This window comes from Coffea arabica, chromosome 1c, assembly GCF_036785885.1.
Source record: "Coffea arabica cultivar ET-39 chromosome 1c, Coffea Arabica ET-39 HiFi, whole genome shotgun sequence".
Taxonomy (NCBI): domain Eukaryota; kingdom Viridiplantae; phylum Streptophyta; class Magnoliopsida; order Gentianales; family Rubiaceae; genus Coffea; species Coffea arabica.
In genome coordinates, this window is record NC_092310.1 from 58410846 (window position 1) to 58438570 (window position 27725).

Below are 27725 nucleotides of genomic sequence, written 5' to 3' on the forward strand. Positions count from 1 at the left end.
TCATAAACAAAATGAATTCAATTGTATATTAACCCGTATGTATTTGAAACAATTAGTGGCGACGATAGTTCAAGAAAGCTTTTATGTTGGATTTGACAAATCATATGATGATCGGGTCTATTTAGTCATCAAATATGATTGCGAGCGGAGTAGGTTTTTACCAACGGGTCCATAGTCCTTCAAATGCACGAACGCAGTGATTATTCAAGTAAGATAGGATTTATAATGAAGAGAACCGAGAGTGGCAGCATGGTAGGGAATGTGTTCGTCTTTTTCCATTTCTTCTTTGAATGCGGTTTTTTTAATTCATTGCATGCAAAAGGATATTTTTGTTGCTTTCCACTGTGTCTATTTTTTTTTTCTTTAAGCATGAATGGTGGTTAGTTTCGAGGGGTGATCGTAATATGACTAAATTTCAGGGAATAATTTGTAATTTTCCAAACCTTAAGGAGGTAAATGTAATTAATGAACCAACAGGAAAAATGGAGAAATGGACATTAGATTTGCTCGATTCGGAAATTCTTGTTCAAGAAGAAACCGCCATGACTCGCAACATAATTGCAGATTCTATTCTTTGATAGTACACGATTTTCACCCCTTACTGAATGAGCTCACTCTCTAGATGCTGCATAACTGCCAACGCTTCACAGAGAGTTGCAGAGACTGTGAATAATCAATCAAATCAAATTCCGCAAGCGTGTGTGTACCTGATCGTATCATTTCTGTACAGATTTTGAGATTATCGACAATTTTTGTTTGTATAATTGATTCAGATTTATTTCAAGTTTTCCAAAGAAAATCGATTCGGAGCTGTTGAATTGTTGTTTTTCATTGAATCAGAAATAGGAAAGGAGAAAATGGCGCCGCCGTATTCGTGGATGTCGACTGAAGAGGTTCAGTTACAGACCCTAACTCTAACCCTAATTCCTGGTCTCCCCAACGATCTAGCATCTTTGATTCTAGCATTTATTCCTTATTCTCATCAATCCCGCCTCAAATCCGTTTCTAAGTCATGGAAATTGTTCCTCTCTTCCGGAACCCTAATTTCTCTCCGCCAATCCCTGCTTCCATCCTCCGCCCGCTCTCACCTACTCTGTATTTTCCCTCAGGACCCTTCAATTTCCTCTCCTTACCTTTTCGACCCCAAAAATCTGGCCTGGCGTGAGCTCCCGGCCATGCCCTGTAACCCTCACGCCTATGGCCTCTGTAATTTCACTTCCATTTCCGTCGGGCCTCACTTATACGTAATTGGCGGATCCCTCTTCGATACTCGCTCCTTCCCTCTCGACCGCCCCTGCTCTTCTTCCTCCACCTTCCGTTTTAATTTCCTGAATTGGAAGTGGGAGTCTCTCTCTTCTATGCTCTCCCCGAGGGGAAGTTTTGCCTGCGCCGTGATTCCAAATTCAAATAAGATTGTCGTGGCTGGGGGTGGGTCGAGGCATCCCATGTATGGGGCGGCTGGGAGTAGGATGAGCTCGGTAGAGATGTATGATATTGGTAAGGATGAGTGGGTGCCACTGGATGGATTGCCGAGGTTTAGAGCTGGGTGCGTTGGGTTTTTCGTTGGAAATGGAGAGGAGAAGGAGTTTTGGGTGATGGGAGGGTATGGCGAGTGTCGGACCATCTCTGGAGTGTTCCCTGTGGATGAGTATTATAAGGATGCTGTCGTGATGGAGTTGAAGAGCGGTGGCAAGTGGAGGGAGGTTGGCGACATGTGGGAGGAAGGGGAGAGGAGAATGCTGGGAAAGATCGTTGTTCTCGAGGGTGACGGTTGGCATGTTCCTGCCATTTTCATGCTTGACAGGGGTGACATCTTCAGGTACGTTGTGATACTGAGCCACAATTTGAGGATTTAGACTATTCATTGAAGTTGGTCACTTGGCTTATCTCTGATTAATTAACCTTTTGACTGCTTGTTTGTGTGAAGTGGGAGATGCTCTTGGGTTTGTACATATTGTTGATAGATGATATTTTCTTGCCAGTTATTACAAATATTGGCAGCAATGTGATCATACTAGGAATTGTTTATTTCTTTGTGGCTCGTCTGCCTTGGACCACTCTAACGACTAACCCAAGTACTTAAATTGAACTTACATGAGATATAGTGATGGTGCTCTGTATGATGAACTTTTAGCCAAGGTATTTTAATCTAATATGCTGTTCATAGGCTTCCAGTTTTACGGAATGGTTGTACCTTATTCATGGCGTTCACCAACTTCAGCCTTAATATACTTTGATTTTTGTGGATAAACAGCCAGCAAGATACCTAATTATATCTTAGAATTGGATGAGGCCAGATAATTTTTGAGGCTACAAGTTTTAAAATCTTCAGATCCTAGCGGGAAACACTAAGCAGGATTTGTGCCCTGTGGTTTATTGTTTTCGTTTGTTGCTTGAATTGTAGTTCTTCTTGATTAAATATTTGTTATTCTTGTAATCTAACACTAGCAGCTATTGTAGGTTTTTCATGACTTTCAGTTGAATTTAGTGTTGTTAGTGTATGCCGACCATCTTTCGCTGCCCTGTGATTAGCACATTGGGGTTTTTTCCTGCCATAATCAGAGGATTTTCTATTGAATATGTTCCTCCTTGCCCTGTCATCTTTGGGATTCAATTGATTCACAATGGTAATTGACCTGCATATGACATATTATTGGTTTCTTTTCTGCCACGACTGATGAGGCTGGTGGCTCTACCTGATGCTTCAGGACTGTGTAGGAGAGTGAAGAAATAAGACGACTTTCCGGTCACTATTGGAAAAGAATTGCTCCATGCCACTATTGTACTAATAGTAAATGTATTATGCATGTGTACTAGCCTGTTTACACGACACGATGTCTCGTGTTGCTTTGTGAGGACTTTGCTGACTACCTGAAACCGTTGTTTTTATTTGACCAACATAGGCTCTTAAGTTTTCCAAATATTTCTGGGCACTAAATTGATCTTCCAGCCTTCGAATATTGCAGATACGACATGGCTTCTAATCAGTGGTTAAAGGAGACAAGTGTCCCTAGAAAAGCATCAGATGAGTCATCAGTCGGTTTTGTTGCACTGGATGGAGAGCTGCATGTACTAACGCTTTTAGATGGAATTAAACTACCAGACACTCAGAAATTAAGACGGAACAAGAGGTCAGCAGCACTTCTGTTACAGATATATCATCCTAAGAAGGAGAGGTGGCGATCCGTGATTACGAAGCCACCATTCAATCGCCCTTTAAATTTCAGGATGGCTGTTATATGCGCCATTGGACTATAGGGTTGGGTAACTTCCTTTATACATGTATTGTGTATTCTTGCATAGATTGTTCATGTTGTCATGTAGGTGCATGCTGTTATGCTATTTGTAAAGGCCGGTTTATAGCTTGACGAGGATGCTAGCCTTCGTAGAAGAATTACTGTAATGCCATCGTGTGCGGTGCAAATAGAAAGGGAAAGGGGGAAAAAACCCATGGTCTAGCTCTCGTTCAGTTTCTGGAATTCTGTTGTTGTCTACACTGGAAGTTGGTAGACACCATTTAATCAACAGAATTTTTGGATGCAAATATGTATATGTAGCAAAATTTCTTATCATTTAAGCCTGGATTTGTCTCTACAGCGGCCGCGCGCTGCAGTCCCGCCGTTTTAGGCATTCGCAAATGTACCCGGATTGATAATAACCTCTCTTAGTTGCGCTTCTAAGTTCTAAGTAACACATCTGTTTGGCTTATAAAAGTATCGGCTTATACGGGTGTTGACCGTTGAGGTGACAGAATCTCAGTTAAAACCAACAGATGGCCGTGCAATTCGGAAATCTCATCGTGATACAGACTAACATGGTGCCCGGGAATCTGATGAATAACTTGGTAGGTGAAGCCTTATGACCTTAATCATTGTTGGATAACTATCTAGTACGTCTTTCAGAACTCCGTCAGACTGAGAAGTGTCATTTTGTTGTATTTGAGGAAATTCAATAGCGAAGAGGACGCAAATATGGGCCGTCATAAGTCACAATTGGAATTCGTTTTAAAACAGGGAATGAGACCTTGACCTAGGCCATATTCGATTGAGAGATGCAACGGTTAGAGAGCTTTTTTTTTTTTTCTTTTGGTTTGGGGAAACGTTGAGAGGTTGTTTAATGAATGCAAAGATATAGACCACTAGGTTTTTACCGTGGGTGAATAATTTAGAACAAGAGTGGGCTTAACAAATAATCTATGGAAATACCTTGGAATGCCGCTACCACACTCTAAGGTAAACCGAAACACATATGGTGAAATCTTGGAAAAGATTCATACGAGGTTGTAGGGTTGGGAGAGCAAGTGCCTCTCATATGCAGGCCGAGCTCTCTTGGTGAAATCGGTTATATCCTCCATACCGATATACGCTATGCAAACTTCGTTGTTATCGGCTACAATTATTGCCGATGAAGATGCTCACCTCGGCCAGCACCGCCTGGCCGAGGTGAACCCTGCTCCCGTCCACTCAAGCACGGTCAAGTCCCACAAATGACCCCTGAGGTCGAGTAAGGCTTTGGGCGACCTCCTCGGATGACCTCTAGGGACCACCACCCCGTCCCTTATCCGAGCTCATCCGCGTCTTGAGCATCACCCCTGTGCTCAGCCGGATCCCTAGTCTATCGTGTGGGTGACCTCGGCACCCCCATCTCGGCCGCACGCTGATGATGTCAGGCCACCTGACATCACCCGGGACCAGTGTTTTATCTGAAAAGCACTGGAGGCACTTAATGGCACCTGCACAATACTCTCCGTCATCATACTCAGGCGGCTACAGTGTCAGAGTCAGACCTCCTGACAGGGGACAGAGCCGTAATGCCAAGATGGGTCCCACTAGCATGAGCCCTCCGTCCTGTTCTCTACTCTCCTATAAATACCCCACACACACTCCCAACAAGGGAGAAGCCCCGCCATTCACTTCGACCGTACGACCTCATTCCATTCCATCCGAGGTGAGACATTCAAGAATTCACCTCACCTCATCTCAGAGAGGACCGATTTAGGTCGGCCCAATTACCAACCAAAAATCACCCCCTCAATTGGCGCCGTCTGTGGGAACGAGACTTGCTAAGATGAGATCCACGCGCTCCAGAAGCGGAAGAGTTCCCTCAAACGGGGCTGGGCAGACCTCGGGAGCCCAGCATGATCGCATTTCTGAAGAACAAGGGTCCCAAAGGACCCAGTCCAATAACGAGGACGCCATCGCCAAGATGGCCGAGTTCGTATCAGACAACCCCAACATTTTTGAGGAGCTAGGAAGATACCTCAAAAGACAGGGGAAAGAAAAGGCCGAATCTTCCAAGAGGAGGCCGACGAAGCCTCCTGAAGTGCCCTCGGGCGAGGACTCTGACGAGGGGCGTCTCTCTCGGAGTACCTCCAGGCGCGCCTCCTCTAAGGCGACCTCTAAACTCGCCTCTATCTTCCGGGCGTTTTCCCGGGGACTGTTAGGGAAACGAGCCGAGGACCCACCTCGGCGTCCCGCAGGCCTAACTTCTGATTACATGAGGGCTCCGCCCTTCACTGATGACATCAATGGGGAGATGGTGCCCCCGAACTTCAAGCTTCCAAACTTGCACACTTATGACCGCGGAGGTGATCCTCGCCGAGGTGACCCCGAGGATCACCTCCGCGCCTTCATCTCCGCTTTCCGCCTCTACTGCGTCCCTGACACCGTGATTTGTCGGGCTTTTCTCATCTTCTTACATGGGACTGCCCGAAAATGGTTCTGGAGTTTGGAACCGGGGAGCATTTCCTCCCTGGATGAGCTGATAGACCGGTTCATCCACCGCTTCGTGTCGTCCCGTCCAATAACAAAGACTTCAGCTTACCTCTTGAACCTGCAACAGGGTCAGGGCGAGTCACTTCGCTCATACGCCCAGAGGTTCAACGAGGAGAATGTACAGATACCTGATCAAAACGAGCAGGTAACTATTGCTGCCTTCACCAACGGGTTAGTAGCTGGGATCTTCAACACCGAAATCCATCGGGAATACCCCCGTACACTTCGGGAACTTTGGGAAAGAGTGGACCAGGGAATCCGAAGTGAAGATGTAAACCGCATGAAGCGAGAAGCCCAAGCATCTCGTACGGGGCAAGATCCCCGGAGAAGGAAAGACACCGGCCGAAGTGAGCCAAGCCCGAGTGGCACCTCAACCCAACTTCGAGACCGCCGGAGTGTCTTCGACCGGATCGTGAAGGGAAGGTCGTCCACCTCGGACGCCGAGTTGACCCCGCTCAACTCAAGCCGGTCTCATGTTTTGGCGGTGATGAGGCAAAATCATTTCGGCCGATCACCTCCTGAGATTCCGGGGAGGAGGGATAGGAGAAACTCCAATCTCTATTGTGCCTACCACCGAGACGTTGGGCACGAGACCGAAGACTGCAACGATCTGAAGCGAGAGATCGAAAACCTGATTCGGCAAGGACACTTGAAACAATTTGTCCGCAAAGATGGAGGCTTCAATCGAAGCGTCTCCCACCGGGAGAGCCGAGGTCCACGCCGAGAAGACAGGCGGGACACGAAACTTCAATGCCGAGGTCCCGAGGACCATAACGAACGAAAGAGGCCTCAACGCGACGGATCACCAGGCTACGGCCCAAACATCGCCGGGGTGATCAACACGATCGCGGGTGACCCAACGGGAGGAGACAGCCAGAACTCCCGAAAAAGGACTTACCGCCAGGCCGGTATGGAAGCGGCCGAGCCGAGCTCCCGGCTATCTGATGTGATCACCTACGGTCCCAGTGACCCCGTCCCCGCCGCTTCCAGCAATCACGAGGCCCTCGTGATTGAGGTCCTCACTAATAATTACATCGTCAAAAAGGTCTACGTTGACCCCGGAAGCTCGGTAGACGTCCTGTACTACCGAACTTTCGAGAGTTTGAAACTAACCCGGGAACAACTCACTCCAGTCAGAACTCCCCTCGTCGGCTTCGGGGGACATGTCGTCCACCCGGAGGGTATGGTGACCTTGATGGTGACCATTGGGCGCCATCCCCGCTGCCGAACCGTGCCTGTCAGCTTTGCGGTGGTCAAAACAGATTCTCCTTACAACATGCTGATAGGCCGACCCACGCTCAATGCCTTGAGAGCTGTGTACTCAACCTACCACTTGAGCTTTAAATTCCCAACATCTGCAGGGGTGGCCGAGGTGAGCAGCGACGTGGGCGCCGCCCGGGAGTGCTACCTCGCCACCATTCAAGCAGCAGTCGCACCTCGACCCTTGCCGAAGTCAGAAGATAAGAGGCCCGCGGTCCTCTCCATAGACTGCATCGACCCTCACAAGACAGGAGAGCCCAGCAGGCTTGAGTCAGAGGATGAAGTGGAACAAGTGGTCTTGGATGAGGCGAGACCTGACCAAGTGGTCCAAGTAGGGGCCGGACTCCCCTTACCCCTGAAGGAAGAAATGATCTCCCTGATCAAGGACCACCGAGACATCTTCGCGTGGTCCGCCGATGAAGTGGTGGGAGTGCCACCCGAGCTCATGATTCATCAACTTAACGTCAACCCACAGGCACGACCTGTGCGGCAGAAACGGAGGCACTTCGGCCCCGAGCGTAGCAAGGCCATATCGGATGAGGTCGATAAGGTCTTGCCGGCCAAGATGATCCACGAGGTCCAATATCCTACCTGGCTGTCCAACCCAGTCATGGTCAAAAAGGACACTGGCGGATGGAGGATGTGTGTAGATTTCACCGACCTTAACAAGGCCTGCCCCAAAGATTGCTATCCTCTGTCGAGGATAGACGCCCTCGTCGACTCGGCGATGGGGTATGAAGTCCTCTGCTTCCTAGATGCCTTCAAAGGGTATCATCAAATAGGAATGAGTGAAGAGAACCAAGAGAAAACGGCGTTCTACACCGACCAAGGTGTTTATTGTACACTACCATGCCATTTGGGCTAAAGAACGCCGGGGCAACCTACCAGAGGTTGATAAATCGTCTCTTCAGAAATCAGATCGGCCGTAATGTGGAAGCCTACGTGGATGACATCCTTGTCAAAAGCCAGGCCACTTCGACCTTTCTGTCCGATGTGAAGGAAGTCTTCGGCGTCCTGCGGGACTCAAGGATGAAGTTGAATCCCAAGAAGTGCGTCTTCGGCGTCACTTTGGGAAAATTCTTGGGGTATCTGGTTTCCCACCGGGGAATCGAGGCCAACTCCGACAAGGTCAGGGCCATTCAGGACATGTCCCCACCTCGGAACGTCCGAGAAGTACAAAGATTGAATGGACGTCTGGCCGCGCTGGATCGCTTCCTGTCCCAATCCGCCAAGAAAGCTCTGCCCTTCTTTAAGGTGCTGAAAAAGGCTGACCAGTTCGCCTGGATTGAAGAGTGTTAGGCTGCTTTCGACCAGCTGAAGCAGTACTTGCATCATCTACCCACCCTTGCTTCATCTCGGCCCGAGGAGAAGCTCTACCTCTACCTCTCCGCAGCCGACGAGGCTGTCAGCGCGGTGCTCATCCGAGATGAGGGCACCCAAGTGCCAGTCTACTACGTCAGCCGAGCTCTCCGCGGGCCGGAGACTCGATACACTCAGGTGGAAAAACTGGTGCTGGGACTAGTCCACGCAGCTAGGCGATTGAAGCCCTACTTTCTCGCCCATCACATATCCGTCCGGACTGACCAACCCATTCGGCAAATATTGGTGCGCCCCGAGGCTTCCGGTCGACTCACCAAGTGGGATATCGAATTGGGGGAGTATGACTTGTCATACGAGCCAGGCACCGCCATAAAAGCACAAGCTTTAGCTGACTTCCTTGCCGAGCTCACCTTCACGGAAGGTCCGGAGTCCACCTCCGCCTTAGCCGAGGTGTCCATCCCATCCCTGTGGACGTTGTATGTAGATGGATCCTCTAATGGAGACGACAGCGGAGCCGGACTACTCCTAGAAGGGCCTCAGGGAGAAGTGTGCTCATACGCCCTCCGCTTTGGCTTCCCGGCCACCAATAATGAAGCCGAGTACGAGGCTTTAATTGCTGGACTCCAACTAGCCCGTAGACTCGGCGCCCAACAAATCCATGTCCGCAGTGACTCCCAACTAGTGGTACGCCAGGTTCTTGGTGAGTACGAGGCCAAGGATGAGACCATGCGACGATACCTCTCCAAGATTCACCAGCTCACCGCGTACTTCGAGTCTTTCGAAATCCAAAGAATACCCCGGTCTCAGAATAAGCGAGCCGGCGCCTTATCCCGGCTGGCTTCCACCTCATTCTCTGACCTCAACAAAGCAGTTTTGGTAGAAGTCCTGAGTGAACCGGAATACGTGGAGGAAGTGACCTGCCCCGTGCATTCTGAAAAAACTTGGATGACCCCATTCATCCTTTTCTTGGGTCAAGGAGTCCTTCCCGTAGACCGAGCCGAGGCAAGGAAGATACAACGCAAAGCCGCTCGGTATGCACTCCGCGATGGAGAACTCTATAAGCGCTCCTACCTCGGCCCATGGCTGAGGTGTGTCACCCCCGAGGCAGGACGCGAGATCCTCCACGAGGGCCTATGTGGGGCTCACATCGGCCACAGGATGTTAGCTAAGAAAGCTATGCTTCTTGGGTATTTTTGGCCATCACTTCGGCAAGACTCCCAACACCTCGTTCTCGGCTGCCCTTCCTGCCAAATCCACGTACCCGAGCACCACCTGCCTTCAAACTTCATGTTCCCCATCACTTCACCCTGACCGTTTGAGCAATGGGGGACAGGCATCATAAGTCCTTTCCCTAAAGCCGTCGGGGGATATACCTTCTTGGTGACCGCTGTGGACTACTTCACTAACTGGGTCGAGGCCGAGCCACTTCGGACCATCTCAGGGCTGACTATTCAAAAATTCTTTTGGAAATACATTATCTGTCGCTTCGGCATACCTCAGATCATCATTTCGGACAATGGGAGACAGTTTGCCGAGAACCCATTCAAGACCTGGTGCGAGAATCTCGGCATCAAACAACACTTCACTTCGGTAGGCCACCCTCAGGCCAATGGTCAAGCAGAAAACTTCAACCGAACTCTCCTGCATGGTCTCAAGATTCGACTCCACCAAGTTGGGTCGTCTTGGGTGGAGGAACTTCCCAATGTCCTGTGGTCTTATCGGATCACGCCGAGATCCGCCACGCAAGAGACCTCTTTCTCCCTGACCTACGGCGCCGAGACCGTCGTCCCGGCCGAGATCCTTACCCCCAGTCCCCGGCTGGCATCCTATGCAGCCGAGGTGAACGATGAAGAGAGACAGTTGGATCTCGACCTCGTCGAAGAACGAAGGGACCTCGCCTCAGCCCGGATAGCTTCATACAAGAACACACTGGCACGCTATTACAATGCCCGCGTCAGACACCGTAGATTCCAACCTGGAGACTTGGTTCTCAGAAAAAACTCAGTCAGCCGAGCTGAACCTCAAGGGAAACTGTGCCCGAAATGGGAGTGCCCTTACCGAGTTGTGGAATCTGACCTCAAGGGATATTGTAAATTGAGTTACCGAGATGGCTCATTAGTGCCGAGGTCTTGGCACGCCGAGAACCTCATATTGTATTACGCCTGAATTTTTATTCAAGTTATGACTTCAGCTATTATGTTATTTTTCAATATCGTTGTTACGCTATTAAAAAATAAGGGGGACAAGCAAAGGATGAAGTCAAAGTAAGAAATTAAAGCGCTGAGATGAGAAGAAATAGGCTTTCATTCAATAGGAAAGAGCGTTACAAAAAAATACAAGGCCGAGGTCCGAGTGCTACTAAGCACTCTTCACCTCGACCACCCCCTTAAAGCCTATGAAGCCTAGACCCCCGTCTCGGCTCCATCCCCGGTCTTGACTCCCTCTTGGGCATCCTTCTCTTCGGCCTCCTTTCCGCTAGGGTGAAGTTCATCTCCATGCTCTTTGCCGATGTCTCCTCCTACTTCGCCCCCTCCGGCTTCGTCTCCCTCAGCATTTTCTCCAGCTCCTTCCTCTTCAACCTCCTCGAGCACCTCGTCGAGCTCGGACAGCCATTTGTTGAACTCGACCTGGATTTCGGCCAAATTCCTTCCCGCCTGAATGCCTTCGGCCATCCGATCACATAACTCCTTGGAGTTCTCATTGTAGCTGGCATGATTTTTCAAAGACCCCAAGGCTTCGGAGGAGAGGTGAGCTGCGGCCTCGTCAATGGCCGATGTGAAGCCAAACATGAAATTAGGCGTAAGTAGTTGGCCGAGGTCCTTGATGAAGGCCTCGGACTTCAGGAAAGCCTCCACGGCCGAGGCTCCAGCACTCTCGAGAGCCTGTTCATGGGACTTCTTCACTTCGTCCCTCCTTTTTTCTTCCTCCTCGAGGGCCGACCTGAAACTATTCATTGTAGCCTCGGCCTCTTCGCCCTTAGCCTCGGCTTCCTGAAGTCGCCTCTGAAGCTCCAATTTCTCGGATTCGGACACCGCCAGTTTTTTCTCTAACTTGGAGATCTGATTCTGCAACTTGCCGGTGTCCTGCTCCTCTACCAGAGCACAGTACCGGTGTGTCATCTCGGCCACAAAGGCCGAGGTGGAGGCTGTGGACACCATGAGGCTCTGGACCATCTCAGCCGGGGACAGCTTCTTCATGAACTCCAAGTCCCTTGGCAAGGGGGAGTGCATTACTAGCTCTTGGGCAACCCGAGGATACTGGCACCTGTCGTTGACTGAAATTTTCCAGTTCAGACACCAATGCCCGCCGGGGTGCGTCTTCTCGTCCCCGGGAAACACCGGGGGGCTATGGAAACGATTCCATAGCGAGTCCCTAAGACTGGATTGACCGGGGCCTTCAACTGCTTGCCTCGGCCATGAGGAGGCGGGAGTGCCGCGACGACTCCAAGGGGCACCCCCTCTGGCACAGACGAGGTGGACCCAATAGCCGCGGCGGCCGAGCTGCTTTGGCCTCCCGAGATGGGAGTGCTCTTGGCCACCGAAGTCTTGACAGCTGGGTCTTGTGACTTCTTCTTTGGCGGAGGAGCCGATGTCTCGTCAGAGTTTTTCCTCTTCTGCCTCTTGGCCACTTCGGATGAGCCCGAGACGACGATGTCAGACAGTTTAGTCACTGCACAAGAAACGAATATTATTATTTGCCATAGCCGAAGTGAAAAGAAAAGCCATGAAAGAAAATTACAAGGTTTCTCAAGTTTAATGGAAAAGAAGGGAGTCTTGGTAGTATTGATCACGGCTCGGTTTATTCCCCCATCAACGAGCACGACTTCGGGGTAGTCATGGTTGAACAGCCGAAGGTCCGACTTCATCAACTTTTGGAAGGATTCCTCTTCGGCATCCCCCGCAGAGGGGTCGGCCTTCGCCTTGATTGGTCTCCACCAAAAACCCCTAGGGAAGTCCACACCGGACACGAAGAAATAGTCGCGCTTCCAATTCTTGATCGAGCTGGGAGCACCAATCACCAACTTCGGGATGGCATTGTTCCGATTGGCAACATAAAACCATCCCTTATCCGTCGCGTGTGCCTTGAGGGTGTAGCATCGGCGGAAGAGGTCGACGGAGGGAGTCACCTCCTGATGTCGGCACAGCATCTCGAACCCCACAATGATGCGGATCGCATTCGGGGTGAGTTGGGTGATCCTCACGTGGAAGTGACGAAGTAAGTCCCGGAGGAACTTCGACGTCGACATCCTCAGCCCGGCCTCCAGCTGTTGAAAGTAAACGGGCACCATGCCAAAGGGGGGTTTCGCGGCTGTGTCATCCACCTCGGGCGGCAGAATTTCGTACCCCGGCCGGAAGGGGTACTTGTTTATCACCTTCTCGGCCCTATCTCTTCCTACGCGACTTCTAAACTTCGGCATCTTGCCAAAGTCAAGGTTGGCTACGTCCTTAGGAGCGACGGGTTCCAATACGCCCTCGTCGTGTGGTATCTCGACGCCAAGCTCCTCGTTATAGTCCACCTCGGAACCACCTTCGCTCATCTCGGACGACTCCAACTCCGAGGCTGTCTCTCCGGCTCTCACCTCGGTTGATCCTTCCTCAGAACTCGGCGTCGACCCCTCAGAGCTGGACGTTGTCGCTTCTTCCCCAGGATCCGGCCTCACCTCGGTCTGGTAGCTCGGGGTCACAGTTTCTTTATGGGTCTTAGCGGTTTTGGCAATGAGTGAAAGACGAGATAAGAAAGAAAGAGGGATACTTACTATTGTCTACGGAACTGGACGAAGTTGATGACCTCGGCTGTGATCTCGGCTAATAGACTGACTTCGGCAACACGCAAATTTTGCAAGTCACAAGCGAAGAAAGAAAGTGATGGGCCATACGGTGAAAGGGACCCCCTATTTATAGGGGAGGGCCAGAATCCGAAGAGGCAGTCAGAATACGGAAAGGCGGCAACGATTCGAATTCAAGATACTGTGTACCTGCCCTTCTGTCTTTCTCTCTCTTCATTAATGCCCCGTCCTTTCGGCTGACACCCTCTGCACGAAACGTCCCACTACTTCACGACGTGACGGTTACGTGCCAACTGACCCTCCAAGTCCCTTCAACTGACATGCCCACGTGTCACGCCCCCGCGTCTTCCGGAGCCCTTTACAGGACCCCGATCTTGAATGATTTCGGCACCATGAAGCCTCGGCACCTCGTAATCCCCCGAGCTCCCGAGGCTTGGGGGGCTTATTGAAGATGCTCACCTCGGCCAACACCGCCTGGCCGAGGTGAACCCTGCTCCCGTCCACTCAAGCACGGTCAAGTCCCACAAATGACCCCTGAGGTCGAGTAAGGCTTTGGGCGACCTCCTCCGATGACCTCTAGGGACCACCACCTCGTCCCTTATCCGAGCTCATCCGCGTCTTGAGCATCACCCCTGTGCTCGGCCGGATCCCTAGTCTATCGTGTGGGTGACCTCGGCACCCCCACCTCGGCCGCACGCTGATGATGTCAGGCCACCTGACATCACCCGGGACCAGTGCTTTATCTGAAAAGCACTGGAGGCACTTAATGGCACCTGCACAATACTCTCCGTCATCATACTCAGGCGGCTACAGTGTCAGAGTCAGACCTCCTGACAGGGGACAGAGCCGTAATGCCAAGATGGGTCCCACTAGCATGAGCCCTCCGTCCTGTCCTCTACTCTCCTATAAATACCCCACACACACTCCCAACAAGGGAGAAGCCCCGCCATTCACTTCGACCGTACGACCTCATTCCATTCCATCCGAGGTGAGACATTCAAGAATTCACCTCACCTCATCTCAGAGAGGACTGATTTAGGTCGGCCCAGTTACCAACCAAAAATCACCCCCTCAGCCGACATTGAGAAGAAAATTAGGAATTTCATTTGGGAAGAAGTTGAGAAAAGGAGAATGCATCTGATCAATTGGAATACTATTACACAACCTAAGGATAGAGGGGGGTTGGGAGTTCGAGAATTGAAGAGAGTTAATAGAGCCATGCTTGCAAAAACATGTTGGAGGTTTTTAAAACAACCAGATGCTATATGGGCCAAAGTACTGAAGGGGAAGTATGGCGTCTGCAGCGGAGATGAGCTCCCGGTCAAAGGTAGAAGTAAACAATCATATACCTAGCGGAGCCTATTGGAAGGGGCTAAATTATTACAGAAAGGAATAAAATGGAGGCTAGGGAATGGTAAAAGGATAAAATTCTGGCTGGATTACCGGATAACTCGGGAACCTTTGATCAAGAATATTTTGACTGAACTCCCGCAGGACGAGGTCCACAAGGTGGTGAGTGATTACTAGACTGGCACAGGATGGGACTGGAGATCCCTTGGGAATTATTTGCAGCAGGACCATTTGGAAGCCATACGAGCAGTTCAAGTCTATGGAGGAGCTGGGAATGAGGACAGATTATCATGGGGGCTGACAGCGAATGGAGACTTTACAATGGCATCTGCTTATGAGGTAGATGGGGAACATGATGCTAGCGAGCACATAGATACTAATTGGGATAAGTTGTGGAAATTAAGGGGGCCTGGTAGATGGCAATTTTTACTTTGGGTTGTGAGACATAAAAAACTTCTTACCAATTCAGATAAACAAGCCAAGCAGTTGCATGCTACTGGGCTATGTGACCTATGCAAAGCGAGGCGGGAAACTACGCTCCATGCGCTCAGGGACTGTCGGTGGATCAGTGATGTTTTGAGAAAGTTAGTCCACCCTCTGCATTGGCAAACATTTAATACTAAATCTCTAATCCAGTGGGTTGATTGGAATATTGAGAAGAAGGACATTGGAAGGATGAAGGAAGTGTACTAGCCTATGTTATTCCAGCAAGTGGTTTACTGGGTGTGGTCTGCACGGAATGAAGTCACGCACCAAGGTGTGCTGAGAAAGGTCAGAGTTTGGCCTGAGACTCTCTTATAACAATCTCGGATAGTACAGGAGTTACATGCTGACTGCAATTTGGTGGATGGGCGACAAATGAAGTTCATCAATTGGAGGAAACCACCAATGGAATGGGTTAAACTCAATCTCGATGGCGCAGTCACGAGAAATCCAGGTGCATCTAGTGCTGGAGGTCTTATAAGAAATGATCAAGGATGTTGGCTTAAGGGGTTTAGTGCAAATTTGGGGCGTTCAAGTAATATAACACCAGAGCTCTGGGCGATTTTGTTGGGACTAAGACTAGCTTGGGAGCAAGGGTATAGGAGGGTGGTTGTTGAGTCAGACGCGCAGGTGGCTTTGACACTGATTAACAATGTATCTGACGAGAGTCCATATTGGAACATGGTTGCGGGTATCCGGGAGTTGCTAGGCTATGAATGGGAATGCTGCTTGGAACATTCGTGCCATGAAGGAAACTGTTGTGCAGATTATCTTGCACAGCTCGGAAAGGGTTTAGCTCCGGGAATGACTGTCTTCCAGGATCCTCCATAAGTATTACGAACACTTCTTATTTAGTGAAGCTGGAAATTACTTCGAGATGGATGTGAAAAAATATATTAGAAAGCATTCATTCTGTGTTTGGCGATTAAATGCAACAAGTACTGTTAATCCTTAATGGGTGAATTTGCCATCCTCAAGCGGCTGGAAAATTAAGCAGTGCAATAGTAAGGATGTGGTAATAAATGTTTGGTACGGTACCCGTGCAAGTTCAGAGCTTGAACCGGTTCAAGGAATTCCAATAAATCTAAATCTGAAGCACACAAAATGAGAGACCCTTCTTTGAAAGAGAAAGAAGACAGGCGAAAGAAACGGTTCGGGATGGAGATGAAGCTAAAGCAGCGAGTAAGATGAAAAAAGGACTAGTTTGGTGTCATTATTGTGAAGACTAGACTGAGCTGAGTAGATATCTGGATAAACATGAACAACATGTATGTATGTGAATCGTCAAGCACGCATGGAAAAGATCTGGATAAACATGAACAACATGTATAAATGTGAACTGCAAAAGCACGCGCATGGAAAATGCTACACTACGAGCAGACAGAGAGTTACACAGGCAGTACAGGATAAGCTCTGAGTAAAGGATCCAGGAGGTTGGTTGCAGGGTCCAGCTTCTTTCAATCTAAAACAGGTTGGAGATAATAGTCTTCTTTATCTTATTATGGGGTGGTGGGGTTCTTTGATAACATAACTAGGATTAGTTTAGTTTTAAGACATGAAGTGATTAGTTAGTAGGAGTAGAGGATGGAATGGAAAACAATGAATCAAATCTAATAATTAATGCAGGGAAAATTGACTGGAAGTTTCATCCTTCATTCTGTCCAAGACTTGTTCCCGGTTTGCTTCCAGATTCAACAGGCTTGATTTGCTTACCGAGTGGAAGACAAATACCGAGAGCCCAACTTTGGTCTATCTGCCTGCGCATAAGAGAAACAAGAAAAATGACGGTGAATGCAATTCAAACGGGGAGCAGAGTCTTTAGGACATCCAACGTATGGCGCATAGAATTTGGCTCGTTGGACTTTGAGCAGAAGAGTCGTGGCCGCGGAATTGAATTCAAGTTCATATTTTAAATACCATTTCTTGTGTTGAAAGTTGAAACATTCCGTCGCGTGAAGCTCGGACAAACACAAAGTCCATCCTCCCCACTAACTAAAAAACACCGGAGACCCCCGCCGGTCCGGGCGCCCCCTAATTCAAATCTTCAGTCAAACCCTAAGACCCACTAACCCCCAACATAGACGGAGGATACACCGTAGACGTGCGTTAATAAACATGTCAAAAAAAATACTGGTGAGGAAGGCGGCTATCAGGCAAAACGAATTCCCATGCCCGCGGGGTAAGTAGAGCGGCTTAGGGAGGACTCAACGCCGCGGTCAATATAATTTATGATGCCGTCACTTTTTACTTGGTAAATAGTATAGTATCAAGGAAAAATGAGCTAATACTAGTCTTGATTTGGCAATAAAGAAACTGATAAACTCTCTCTCGATTTGGAAATGGGCACGTAAAGGTTTTAAAATAGCAGTAGCACTGCTAGTTAATCATGGACAGAATTAAACGGGTCTGTCCTCTTGACCCTGCATGGCATGGACAGAATTACTAAATGATACTACTAATATAAGCGACTGGTGGTGAAGAATTGGCGATGCATTTTAATGAAGGAGTTTAGTTGAGAGACATAAAGAGAGGTAGGAGCCAGGGCTCCTTTCGTTTTTTTTGGCACTCATTTTCTTCAGCATTTAGTAATGAATGAATGAGATCCACATCCACCACGATTTTTCCAATTCACTACTATGACCCGCCAACTCGGTCCTATTCTGATTGTGAATTTCAATAGGGATCGTGTGAAAGTTAGACGCTTTTTCCTTGTTTTATTTATCTAGTTATTACGAATTTGATCCAGTCTCGACTCTCCATAATCCATGCACTACTATAATGCCATCATTTGGGGATGCCGTACCTCAGAAATTTCCATCTGCAGGACCCATTCAATTTCAAAATTCAAGGTGTATCGTAAGGTCAAAAGTCAGAGCTTTTGATCAAAATCAAACTAACGAATAACCATGCAAGAAGAATTCCAAGTCATACAACGTCGTTCATCATGGCTTCATGAATGAACAGGGTAGTTTGTATATAAGTAGTAGCTCGTCTTGCCCCTAAACCCCCCCACCAAATATTATCCAATCTGCTGTAATCTGTCTTAATTTGCTTCTACGTCCGACCCAAAAAAACAAAGAGAGAGAGAGATCAAGATGAAAACTCTAAACTGTATGTTCTGCATGGCCCTAATAATTCTTGCAATCAGCATCGAACCACATGAAGCCACTAGAATCTTTGGCGCGGAAGAAGATTGCATTATGGTTAGAAAGGTGCATCTTTTTGTACAATCTCTGCAGTCCCGGAAAGTTAACCCTCCAGCGCCGAGTGGGTGCAGTTTCATCGGCGGCAATGGTGGCACGCCATGCGCCGCTAGCACCATCAGTGAGAAGAACTTCGCAGGCCGCGTTGTTGCAGTGGCTGCACCACCGCCGCCGCCGCCACCGAGCAGCAATGCGTACCCGCAGCAGATGGTTCAGTCTGGCGTGGCCACTAATCGCAAGCTGTTATGAAGAAGCTGCTTCATCACTTTATCACGCTAATGTCCTCGACTCAAGTGGCCAAGTAATTAACTACGAGAAGAAATTAAACAAGCTGATGAACATTTTTTCGTTTTTGTATTTCATTCTTTGATTCGCTACTTAATTTTTTTCATGGCTATGTTGTAATTATGCTATGTTCTATGCTACTAAATTATGCTATGTTGTAATTCAAAAGCATACAATAGTCCAGAAAAAAAAAATTATAATAACAGAAGTCGGCGCTGGCTGGGCGTGGGTTGCTAACTGCAGCAAAAGATATTTCACCATTGTAGAATAATATGACTCGATTGATAAATGGTATTGCCAAGGCAAATTCATAACGTAATCTCCAATCTAACGCAATCTCGCAATCCTCTCTCACCAAAAAAATTTGAATTGGGATGATAACCTTAATGCAAAAAAAATAAAAAATAAAAAATCGAGCGAACAGAATTAAAATTATTAACAAGTAATTTTCAACTATTACACATACCATCGAGTCAAATACAACTGCAATAGAAAGTAATTTAAGCACACCTGTTCTCTTCACTGAGGACTCATCAATCTGTAGGTCATGAATCCCTCTTACTACAAAAGATTGCACGGACTCAAATCAGGTACACATTACACAAAGTACAATTGAACGGACGGATCAATTGAAAAGAGCTGTAGTCAGCTTCTCCTTCAAATGTTCAGCATCGCCGCCTTGAGTCCTGATGGAGAATGTGTGCACAACTTCACCATTTTCAGTCAAAGAAACATCGGACTCTTGAGCAACAATTTGATGTTCCCTCATCGCCTTTATAACTCTAGAAACAGGGTGGACATCCAAAGGACAGCTCACTTGTACAACTGCATCTTCATGCCTTTCCTGAAGATCAATATCTGTCACAGCAGGCTGCTTTTGCCTGTCATTCACCATCTCTCTCTCAGCTTCCATGATCCTTATCTTTTTCTGTAGATCAGTAATATATGCAATTGCATCACCAAGCAAGGAGGCCTTGTCCATCTTTGAGATGTTTGGGACAACAGCTCTCAGTGCATAAAATCGCTGGTTCAGCTTCTCGCGTCTTTGCCTTTCTGCTTCCACGTGATTCAGTGGTTCTTCCCTGCCATTGGCGGGCTTCCTACCTCTCTTTCTAGGCCTACGATCGTCGGACAGCATCAAGGAATCGTCCTTGGCTTGCTCCAAACTAGAGAGAATGCCTTGGTTCCTCTGGGGAAAAAGCTTCACTTCACCGTCATCGCTCCGGTACCCGTTGGAAGGTCCATAACCAGCTAAGGCTTGCAACTCATACGAGTCAGAAACAAAAAGTGAATCATCTTCTACTTTTGGAGAAAAACTAATGCTGATTGGACCTGATTTCCCTCCTCCAAGACTAAGTTCTTGACCAAATATCTTCGGAGCCGTTTTGGGATGCACGACATTAGGTGTGATAGACGTTTTGACCATTTGAACAACATTCGGATCTTCAGAGAGTGATTTTCCAGAACCAATCTCCACAACACCGGACTTGAACGGAACAAAGACCACGGTCTCAATCCGAGCTGATTTTGCAAGACTGGCTCTTGATTGATAATTTTCAGAACAACTCCGTGGATCAGAAACCCAGATCGTTCTGCTGGTATTGAAGGCTTGAGAAGGTGTAGAAGGCTTGTCAAACGGAAATGCATAGTACATGGATGTTAGATAAAACATTTCCAGCTCTGAAACTGAATCCAACTTGGCAGCAACGTTATCATCCTCTGCACCCCCAAAACAAGCATGAATCTTTTGAAGCGCCTGCTTTCTCCTGTCTCCTCCCGCGAATCTTTGATCTCTATAATCATTTCCATCCATCTTCTCGGTTCCCCTGGGATCTCTGCAATGCCCATCCCCCCAAATCAAAGCTGATTTCCCAGATTTTGACGTAGAAACTTGCCAATAAATGGCATAAGTCCAATCAGACCCCTCGACAACCTTGGATAGCCCATCCTGAACTCCTGCAACCCCAGCAGGTGCAGCAAATTCTGACAATATATTACTGGAAGCCAACCAAACAAAGAATTGAACGGCTTCGGCGCCCAGCACACTTTCAACCAGAGCCTTGTCCTCTTCAATTAACCAAAATTTCTCCCCCATCCTTGCACTGTCCCCGCACCAACTGGACCTAATTCACACTAAAGTTTCCGGTACTTCCCAACCAGAAAATTGTCATAAACTTGTTCAAAATCTGACTATTTCGCGATGCAACCCCAGGATCCAGAATAGCTGTCGAAAAGTTAAACAAATGATACTGTGTGATATATTAATCCTACAACAAAAAGCCCAAAACTCTGAAACGGTCCGCGTGGGTTTCAACTTCACAAAGTTTCTAAACGTGAGCTGGCTTAATTAAAACAAGTACAAGAAGTAAATCTCTGAAATTTTTTGTGACGAACTTAAAAGGATAATAAGCAAAAGGGTCTGCTTAGCGATTTCACAACTTATTCGTTAGGAAGAAACCACAAAGATGGAGATTCATATTATTGAGTTTTATCTGTGAGATTTGGGGAAGTTGTTCCCGTGCAGACAAAAAGAACCGCTGAAAACGTAGGATATCCAAACATGAGAAATGCGAACGAGGTAAGAAGGCGAACAGGTACCAGAAGAGAAGCGGAGGAATCAGAAGGTGGGAGTAGAAATCACTACTTACCTCGAAACAGGGACCAGACGAGTGAGATGCTGCTCGTGTTTCATGTGACTGATTTTGAGGACAGCAAAACGTCCGTCCGTGATTTTGAGGACTGCGTAGATCTCCCAATCCCACTCCAGACTCCCCCTGCCTTATTAATTATTATTATTATATGTTACACACGGCACAACCGTCCGTCGTAGACAAAGGATGGACCGCGGTCAAATCCAAACTGTGAGACTTGTGCGTACTGGGTACTCTATCTATGCTGCTGGCGAAGTAGGCTGTCCAGTCCAGCTTGTAGATTTGGGCCAAGTAAAATTGGGCCGTCAAACAGTATTATATTGTATCTCCATCCCTTTTTGTTTTTTAATCTATTGTCAACATTTATATCTACTCCGGGGAGAGGTGATCCAACAAGATCACGGGAAACGGACGGGGATTGAACAACCATCGACCAATGCACCCGTATGAATTTTAAAGAAGTCACGTTAAGTGACAATTATTTTACGGGGGATAAGATTTGAACCAGATTAATCTTTCATCCCACAAAACATATGATGGCCACCTCCTTTAGGTAAAGGAGTTGTATCTACATCCTTTTCATGCAGGGAATTAATTGCAACGTGCCCGTCTCAAGCATCATTAATATGACTTGGCCCTTAAACTGTTCATTTTCATACATTAATTAACTATATCTTGTATTCCCTCCATCCCACTTTGATAGTCTTGTTTTCCTTTTTTGTCTGTCCCAAATTATAGTCCACTTTCCCATTAAAAAATGTAGTAATCTTTCAAATTGTCTAAAATACCATTATTAAATATCTTGTTATTAATACATTGTTATTAAATACTAACCCACTACATTGAATACATTGAGTTTTTCCAATACTAACCCATTAGCTGTAACTGATATTAATTGGCACTCTTCGTGATTAGCATAAGAGTATTTTAGAAAATTATTAATCTAAATTTATGTTTCCAACCAAATTAATTACACTTTCTTAATCTGTGTGAAAAAAAACCAAGACTAACAAAATGGGACGGAGGGAGTACTAATTCTGGCGCGCCGTTCAAGACCAATTATTTTGTCCAGGATGAAGGTTACTGCAACACATAAGTACATAACACTAACGACTTTAATAAGCTTTAACAATACCTCGTTAGTTATAGAACACGTCATATACGGTCCTTGAAAGCTGCTTAGCATCGCGGATGGCTTTTGATTGGGACGACATTATTTTAAAACTAGAAGCAACTCGGTTTTGCATTAAGTTGGACGGGAGTGTATGTTTCTATTGTTATAATTAGGGTAAAAAACAAAAAAATTTCCTGTGATAAATCTAATATACAGAAAAGTCTCCAATGATTTCAAAATATACAACACGACCCCTCATGTTTTGAATTAAATTGTAAAGGTGACGGAATCCGTTAAACTTAACGGAAATGGACAAAATGACCAAAATACCCTGATATAATTATGTAAAAGACAGTTCAAAAAAATCATTTGTTTTATTGTCTAAATAGAGAGAATTGAGGGTTAAGGGGTAGAATAGGTATATTTGATAAAAAAAAAAAATTTTTAGGTTCCAATAAGTCATTTCCGTTAAATTTAACGGATTTCGTCACATTTACAATTTAGTTCAAAGCATGAGGTATTGTGTTATATATTTTGAAATCATAAGAAATTTTTTTTGTGTATTAAACTTACCACAGGAGACTTTTTTATTTTTTACCCTTATAATTATTAAGTCTTGGCATCATTCGTTTATTTGCGCGTTAAAATAGGTTTCGAAACTTGGACGGCCTTTGGCAAGGCTAAGGCGGATGCCACGTTGAAATCCACGGGTCATGACATGACGTGTATGTGCGTAAAAAACTTTGTCAAGCTATTCTTCGCTTCTCTGACCGAAACATGATGAGGCTTTCTTCCTCACTTAGGATCTTCGGTGACATGTTTTCTATGCCAATCCAATGCCACCAATAGTATTACGCCAAGTGTCTTGTTATTATTTATATTTGTATTAAATCAAGCCAAGTTGAATTATTAGAAAATTAAAGTGTAATTAATAACAAGACACTTAGCAGCGCAATATTATTGGTGGCATTGAATTGGCATAGAAAACATGTCACCGAGAATCCCAAGTGTTTCTTCTTAGGCTATATGAGGCTCAATTTGTGGTTCCCTTCCTTATCCTTGTGGATCTCTCATCTCTCTCTACCGACATCTTTTCTTTTCTTTTCTTTTCTTTTTTCATTTTTTGGGTTTATATTTCTCTGGCATTGAATTTGTGTCTTGTGTTTTTTTTTTCTATCAGAATTTGCCTGCAGAGAATATTTCTCGAGTGCCACTATGCAACACATGCATAAAAAATGAATGAGAATTATGACGTGTGTTCATCGCCGTCCATAACTATTAACTATGACCATCTAAAGTAAATACAAAATATATATATATATATATATATATAAATGTATACATGAAACATTTTATGTTCAGTGATGGCAATTATTAATTAATTTATTTATTTTGATCAAGAGATAGCAATTGTTGGAATCCGCCGTAATAAACGTAATAAGGCACTAATATTCAAGACCGGGAAAAAAAAAAAGAATGGCCCATATTATCTTATCCATAGAGGGAAAAAACAGCATCCACAATCTCCGAGACTTTGAGTTCAATTATATGGTATCATGTTTTCACTTTTTCATTCGTTCGTGTATTTTTAAAAGTTGAGTGCCGACACATTTGAGATTTCTAACACTGGAGTACATATATTTTTTGAGACGAGTCCATCGTCCAGAATCGAAAGTAAAGAATTTCTGGCGGAAATAGTTAATTAATGTTTAAATCTTTTCCATAACAATGAACTTCTTAGAGGGACTACGACCTTTTAGGCTGCAAAAGTTTGAGGCAATAACAGGTCCTTAGATGTTCTGGATCGTAGGTAGAGGACAGATTGATGTATATTCATCAAGGGAGTTTGAAAACTCTACTTGGATGTGGCCTAAGTGATCAAATTTTTTTGCCTACATTCTAAAATCTAGATTTTCCTACTTTCTTTCGATGGCCTCTTCAAGACTTTCCTGTCTCCACTTGAATCAATGGTGATTTAATTCTCTTCGAATTATTCTTGAATCTCTTCAGAGAGGAGCGCATTCGTCTCGACCGGTGCTAATTCAGTGCCTTCATATATTGTCATTCGGGGTCTCTAGAATACTTGGATTTGGAGGTGGTAGATGGTAGATGGGCTGCCGCTTAAAAGTAATTAAGCCTGGCGTTGGCTTGCCGCTGGTCCCATATAAACAACAAATCTAGCAGTAATTGAACTGTGTACACACGTAATGGACTACATCATCAGATTTAAAATTGAACTGTGTACACACGTAATGGACTACATCATCAGATTTAAGCCCTTCAAATATATAGTCCCTATTATTACCAAAAAAAAAAAAAAAATTTAAGGCCATGTACATATACAGTACTACATCTAGCAGCATATAAACAAGTACATGTACCAGCACTACTAATTTCGCTAGCATACGTAACGGGCCAACTTATTGTAAGAAATGAGATGTCCGCTTATGAAATCTGAGTGTTGATCAGAACAATAAGGTTGTGTTTGAATTGCATTTTTCGTCATTTTTCATGAAAAAAATACTGTAGTGATTTGATATATGTGAGAGAAAAAGGTGATAGGGAAATGTGATCACGAAAAATGACAATATTTTCCGACAGAAACAAGCAATCCAAACAAAGTTTAAGTATTGGATAAGAAATACTCAAATGCACAACCAATCTTAAAAATAAAAAAAAAATGTGCAACCCATCTTTATTTTTTTTAAATCTTAAATTAATGAATCACTGGATGCTATATTATATTAAGAGTGAGTTTGGAGGATAAGGTGAAAAGAATTGTAAATTTTAAAAAAAAAAAAAACTATACTAGATTGTCGGTTGATCAGCGAAGTCATCAACTATCACCCGAGGCGAGAAGAAACACCGGTTCACAAGTTTTGAACCATCAACCGAAGTATTCAATGCCTATTTCCCTCAAAAAAGAAAAATAAAAGCAAAAGTCACCACTAAAAAGCGTAAAATTAGCCTCAAGAAACAAAGGTTCATCAAAATTCTATGCCAAAATTGGATTTGAATGTTCGCTGCAATTGCATTACAATCCAATTTCTCAAGACTATGACTGATACAATTGTAAAACTGACGGCGTAACAGTCTAATCAGTTTAGTGATCAGTTGCGAGCAGTCAACAAACAGCGAGACTACTCCACCCTCTCCTCTATCCTCACCGGAAACCCACCCTTCATCTTGGATGTCAAGTACGATACGAACACCGGCTTCTCTCCTTCTTCCAACGCCGGGACTACCCTGAACCGTCGCAATACACCAGCCACCACCTTCTTCATTTGCAAGAACGCCATGTCCTTCCCCAGACACACTCTGGGCCCCGCCTGAAAAACCGGATACGTGTAAGGATCCCTTGCCACAAACTTCCACTTCCCCTCCCCCTCCCCGTCCCCTGCCGCCTCCTCCTCCAGCCACCTCTCCGGCCTGAAATCCGCCCAGTCCTCCCCCCACACTGCCTCCACTCTCCCCATAGCGTAGGGATGGTATATTACCTTCGTACCCTTCTTCACAGCTGTCCCGTCAGGCAAGACATCATGCTTCATAGCTACCTTGGTATCCAGCGGCACCGGCGGATAAAGCCTCATGGTTTCGCATAGCGAAGCGTGTGTGTAAGTCATATCCTTCACTTCATCATAAACTGGGGATTCGGATTTCTCTCTGATTTCCCTCAAAATTTCCTTTTCCACCCGTGGGTCGCAAAAGACTAGCCAGAAGAACCATATTAACGCAGCGGATGTCGTATCCCGACCGGCTAAGATGAAGCTGATCACTACATCGGTAACAAATTCTTCGTTGTAGTAGCCAGAGGTCAAGAATCGAGATAGAATATCAACTGAACCAATTGATGACTTTTCTCTCAGTTCCTGCTTTTTCTCCCTCACGACTTCTTTGGCAAATTCACGAACTATCCGCACAGCTTCCTTGAGCTGCTTTTCAGACCCAACATTGAAAACGCGCTTGATTTTCCAGACTAGCGGTAGAGGGGAGTTGAGCCGTTCGCTAATGAGACGAGTGGCATCTTCAAAAGCCACGGGGAATTCGGCCTCAGGGAGAGATGGTAATAGATATGCAGGGTCGTAGCCAAATGCTACTTTGCAAATATTGTCAAAAGCAAATCTCTGAAGTATGTCTTGGAGATCGAGAACCGTTTTATTAGCTGCAGCCGAGGTTAAGATTGGGATGAGGCGTTCGGACAGCTCGGTTTCCGCTACTGTTTCCACGAACTTACGCAGGGATTTTGTGTTGAACTCGTGACTGGATACTTGTCTCTGGAATTTCCATTTTTCTCCGTCTATATTGAAGATACCGTCACCGAGGAAGTCTCTGTTGGTTACGTGCATGAGTTCTCCCTTTCGGTAACTTGAGAAGTTGGTTTTGAGTATGTGCTGGACGTTGGCGGGGTTGGCGGTGAAGACTTGGCTGTGGCCAAGTGGGCGGCGAAGAGTGAACGTCAAGTTGGGTAAGGTGGTCACGATTTCGCCAGTCCATTCAGCTCGGCGGTGCATGTTTGCTTTAATGGCGAAGTATGAACCGATTAAGGGGTATGATCTTGGAAGCTTACCGGCCTTGGATGAGAAGAAGTTTGTCAGAGTAGTTTTCAGGAAGAAGCAGAGTAGGGGAATGAGGCAAAGAAGAAGTGAAGTGGAAAACTCTAGGTCAGGGACCGACATTGTTGATGGATACGTTGTCTGTGCAGATTACAGAAAGTGAGAAAAGCTTTGCTCTTACGAGACTTGAGAATATGCTGATGGTGGTGCAGCTATTGGTATTGGTGGTCCTTAATTTATACGGAAAATTTTACTCGTGTCTTTCCATTTTAGAGGATAAAATGAGAGGATTTAAAAGTCAAGATAGAGCTTATATTTATCCTTACTATTAAGGATGATGTTATAAACTTCCCCAAGCTTTCTGACAATTACAGCCACTTTTCTTGACGTTTGAAAAATTATAATTACCTTTGTTAGTATTATGACAGGACTAATAATTTTGACAATTTCACAAATTCTAAATGAACAGTGGTGTAAAGAAAAAAAAAATCACATTTTGCAAATATTTCTTTGTCCAAAAGGTCTAATCTCATCTCACTTAATACATCACTAGTGTGAATACCCGTGCTACGCACGGTGCTGACATTATTAAAAAAAATAAAATGGTGAACAAATAAAGGTGAAAAAATTGAACCAACAAAATTTAAATGTAATATCTGTTTAACAATAGTTTGAAATATAATAGAATATGTATATCATTCAAGAACTGTCTTTTTTCGGAAGATGGATCCTGAAAAAAAAATTAAAATTTATATTAAAAAAGGGAATGATATATTTCTACAAATGAATGTAATTGAATGTTGTTAAAATGAAATACTTACAAATACTAAGCATTCGATTTAATAATCTTTCTTGAAGGTGCGAACACTCTTCACACCAATCCACTTTTAATACGAAAGCCAAAATTGATGATTTAATTAACTATGTTGAATTTTGTGGAGTGTGT

The 27725-nt window shown here is 45.7% G+C and overlaps 4 protein-coding genes across 8 annotated transcripts; 2 read left to right on the top strand and 2 right to left on the bottom strand.

The window, feature by feature from the left end:
- The first annotated feature begins 487 nt into the window (after window positions 1–487).
- LOC140003657 (F-box/kelch-repeat protein OR23-like) lies at window positions 488–3592 on the top strand. Of its 2 annotated transcripts, XM_072082729.1 has the most exons (3): window positions 501–699; window positions 841–1819; window positions 2967–3592. In XM_072082729.1, the coding sequence occupies exons 2-3, from the start codon at window positions 858–860 to the stop codon at window positions 3256–3258; spliced, it is 1254 nt and encodes a 417-aa protein (XP_071938830.1). In that variant the 5' UTR covers window positions 501–699; window positions 841–857; the 3' UTR covers window positions 3259–3592. The 2 variants fall into 2 exon arrangements, with proteins under 2 accessions (XP_071938824.1, XP_071938830.1); XM_072082723.1 differs by having other exon boundaries at window positions 488–1819.
- Window positions 3593–5205: 1613 nt separating this feature from the next.
- On the top strand, window positions 5206–10520 carry LOC140006045 (uncharacterized). Its single transcript, XM_072047633.1, has 4 exons — window positions 5206–7802; window positions 7946–8288; window positions 8349–9611; window positions 9855–10520. The coding sequence occupies exons 1-4, from the start codon at window positions 5206–5208 to the stop codon at window positions 10518–10520; spliced, it is 4869 nt and encodes a 1622-aa protein (XP_071903734.1).
- A 7253-nt stretch (window positions 10521–17773) lies between these two features.
- LOC113715382 (transcription factor MTB3) lies at window positions 17774–21268 on the bottom strand. 4 transcript variants are annotated; one of them, XR_011841736.1, is made up of 3 exons: window positions 21110–21268; window positions 18972–20685; window positions 17774–18416 (listed from the first exon to the last, which is right to left on the bottom strand). XR_011841736.1 is itself a non-coding variant. In XM_027239569.2 (2 exons), the coding sequence occupies exon 2, from the start codon at window positions 20554–20556 to the stop codon at window positions 19087–19089; it is 1470 nt and encodes a 489-aa protein (XP_027095370.2). In that variant the 5' UTR covers window positions 20557–20685; window positions 21110–21268; the 3' UTR covers window positions 18874–19086. The 4 variants fall into 4 exon arrangements, 2 of the variants coding, with proteins under 2 accessions (XP_027095370.2, XP_071938844.1); XR_011841740.1 differs by having other exon boundaries at window positions 17774–18485; XM_027239569.2 differs by lacking the exon at window positions 17774–18416 and having other exon boundaries at window positions 18874–20685.
- Window positions 21269–25209: 3941 nt separating this feature from the next.
- LOC140037741 (cytochrome P450 94A2-like) lies at window positions 25210–27048 on the bottom strand. Its single transcript, XM_072082745.1, has one exon. The coding sequence runs from the start codon at window positions 26900–26902 to the stop codon at window positions 25367–25369; it is 1536 nt and encodes a 511-aa protein (XP_071938846.1). The 5' UTR covers window positions 26903–27048; the 3' UTR covers window positions 25210–25366.
- Between the last annotated feature and the right edge of the window lie 677 nt (window positions 27049–27725).

What these genes read in the sequence shown, in the direction of transcription:
- LOC140006045 (XM_072047633.1), top strand. Translation starts at nt 5,206, where the DNA reads ATGGCCGAGTTCGTATCAGACAACCCCAACATTTTTGAGGAGCTAGGA. An exon ending in TTCCTAGATGCCTTCAAAGG is followed by an intron (nt 7,803 to 7,945) that starts GTATCATCAAAT and finishes TCGTCTCTTCAG; the next exon opens with AAATCAGATCGGCCGTAATG. An exon ending in GCCCTTCCTGCCAAATCCAC is followed by an intron (nt 9,612 to 9,854) that starts GTACCCGAGCAC and finishes GGCATACCTCAG; the next exon opens with ATCATCATTTCGGACAATGG.
- LOC140037741 (XM_072082745.1), bottom strand. Translation starts at nt 26,902, where the DNA reads ATGTCGGTCCCTGACCTAGAGTTTTCCACTTCACTTCTTCTTTGCCTC.
- LOC140003657 (XM_072082723.1), top strand. Translation starts at nt 858, where the DNA reads ATGGCGCCGCCGTATTCGTGGATGTCGACTGAAGAGGTTCAGTTACAG. An exon ending in GACAGGGGTGACATCTTCAG is followed by an intron (nt 1,820 to 2,966) that starts GTACGTTGTGAT and finishes CGAATATTGCAG; the next exon opens with ATACGACATGGCTTCTAATC.
- LOC113715382 (XM_027239569.2), bottom strand. Translation starts at nt 20,556, where the DNA reads ATGGGGGAGAAATTTTGGTTAATTGAAGAGGACAAGGCTCTGGTTGAA.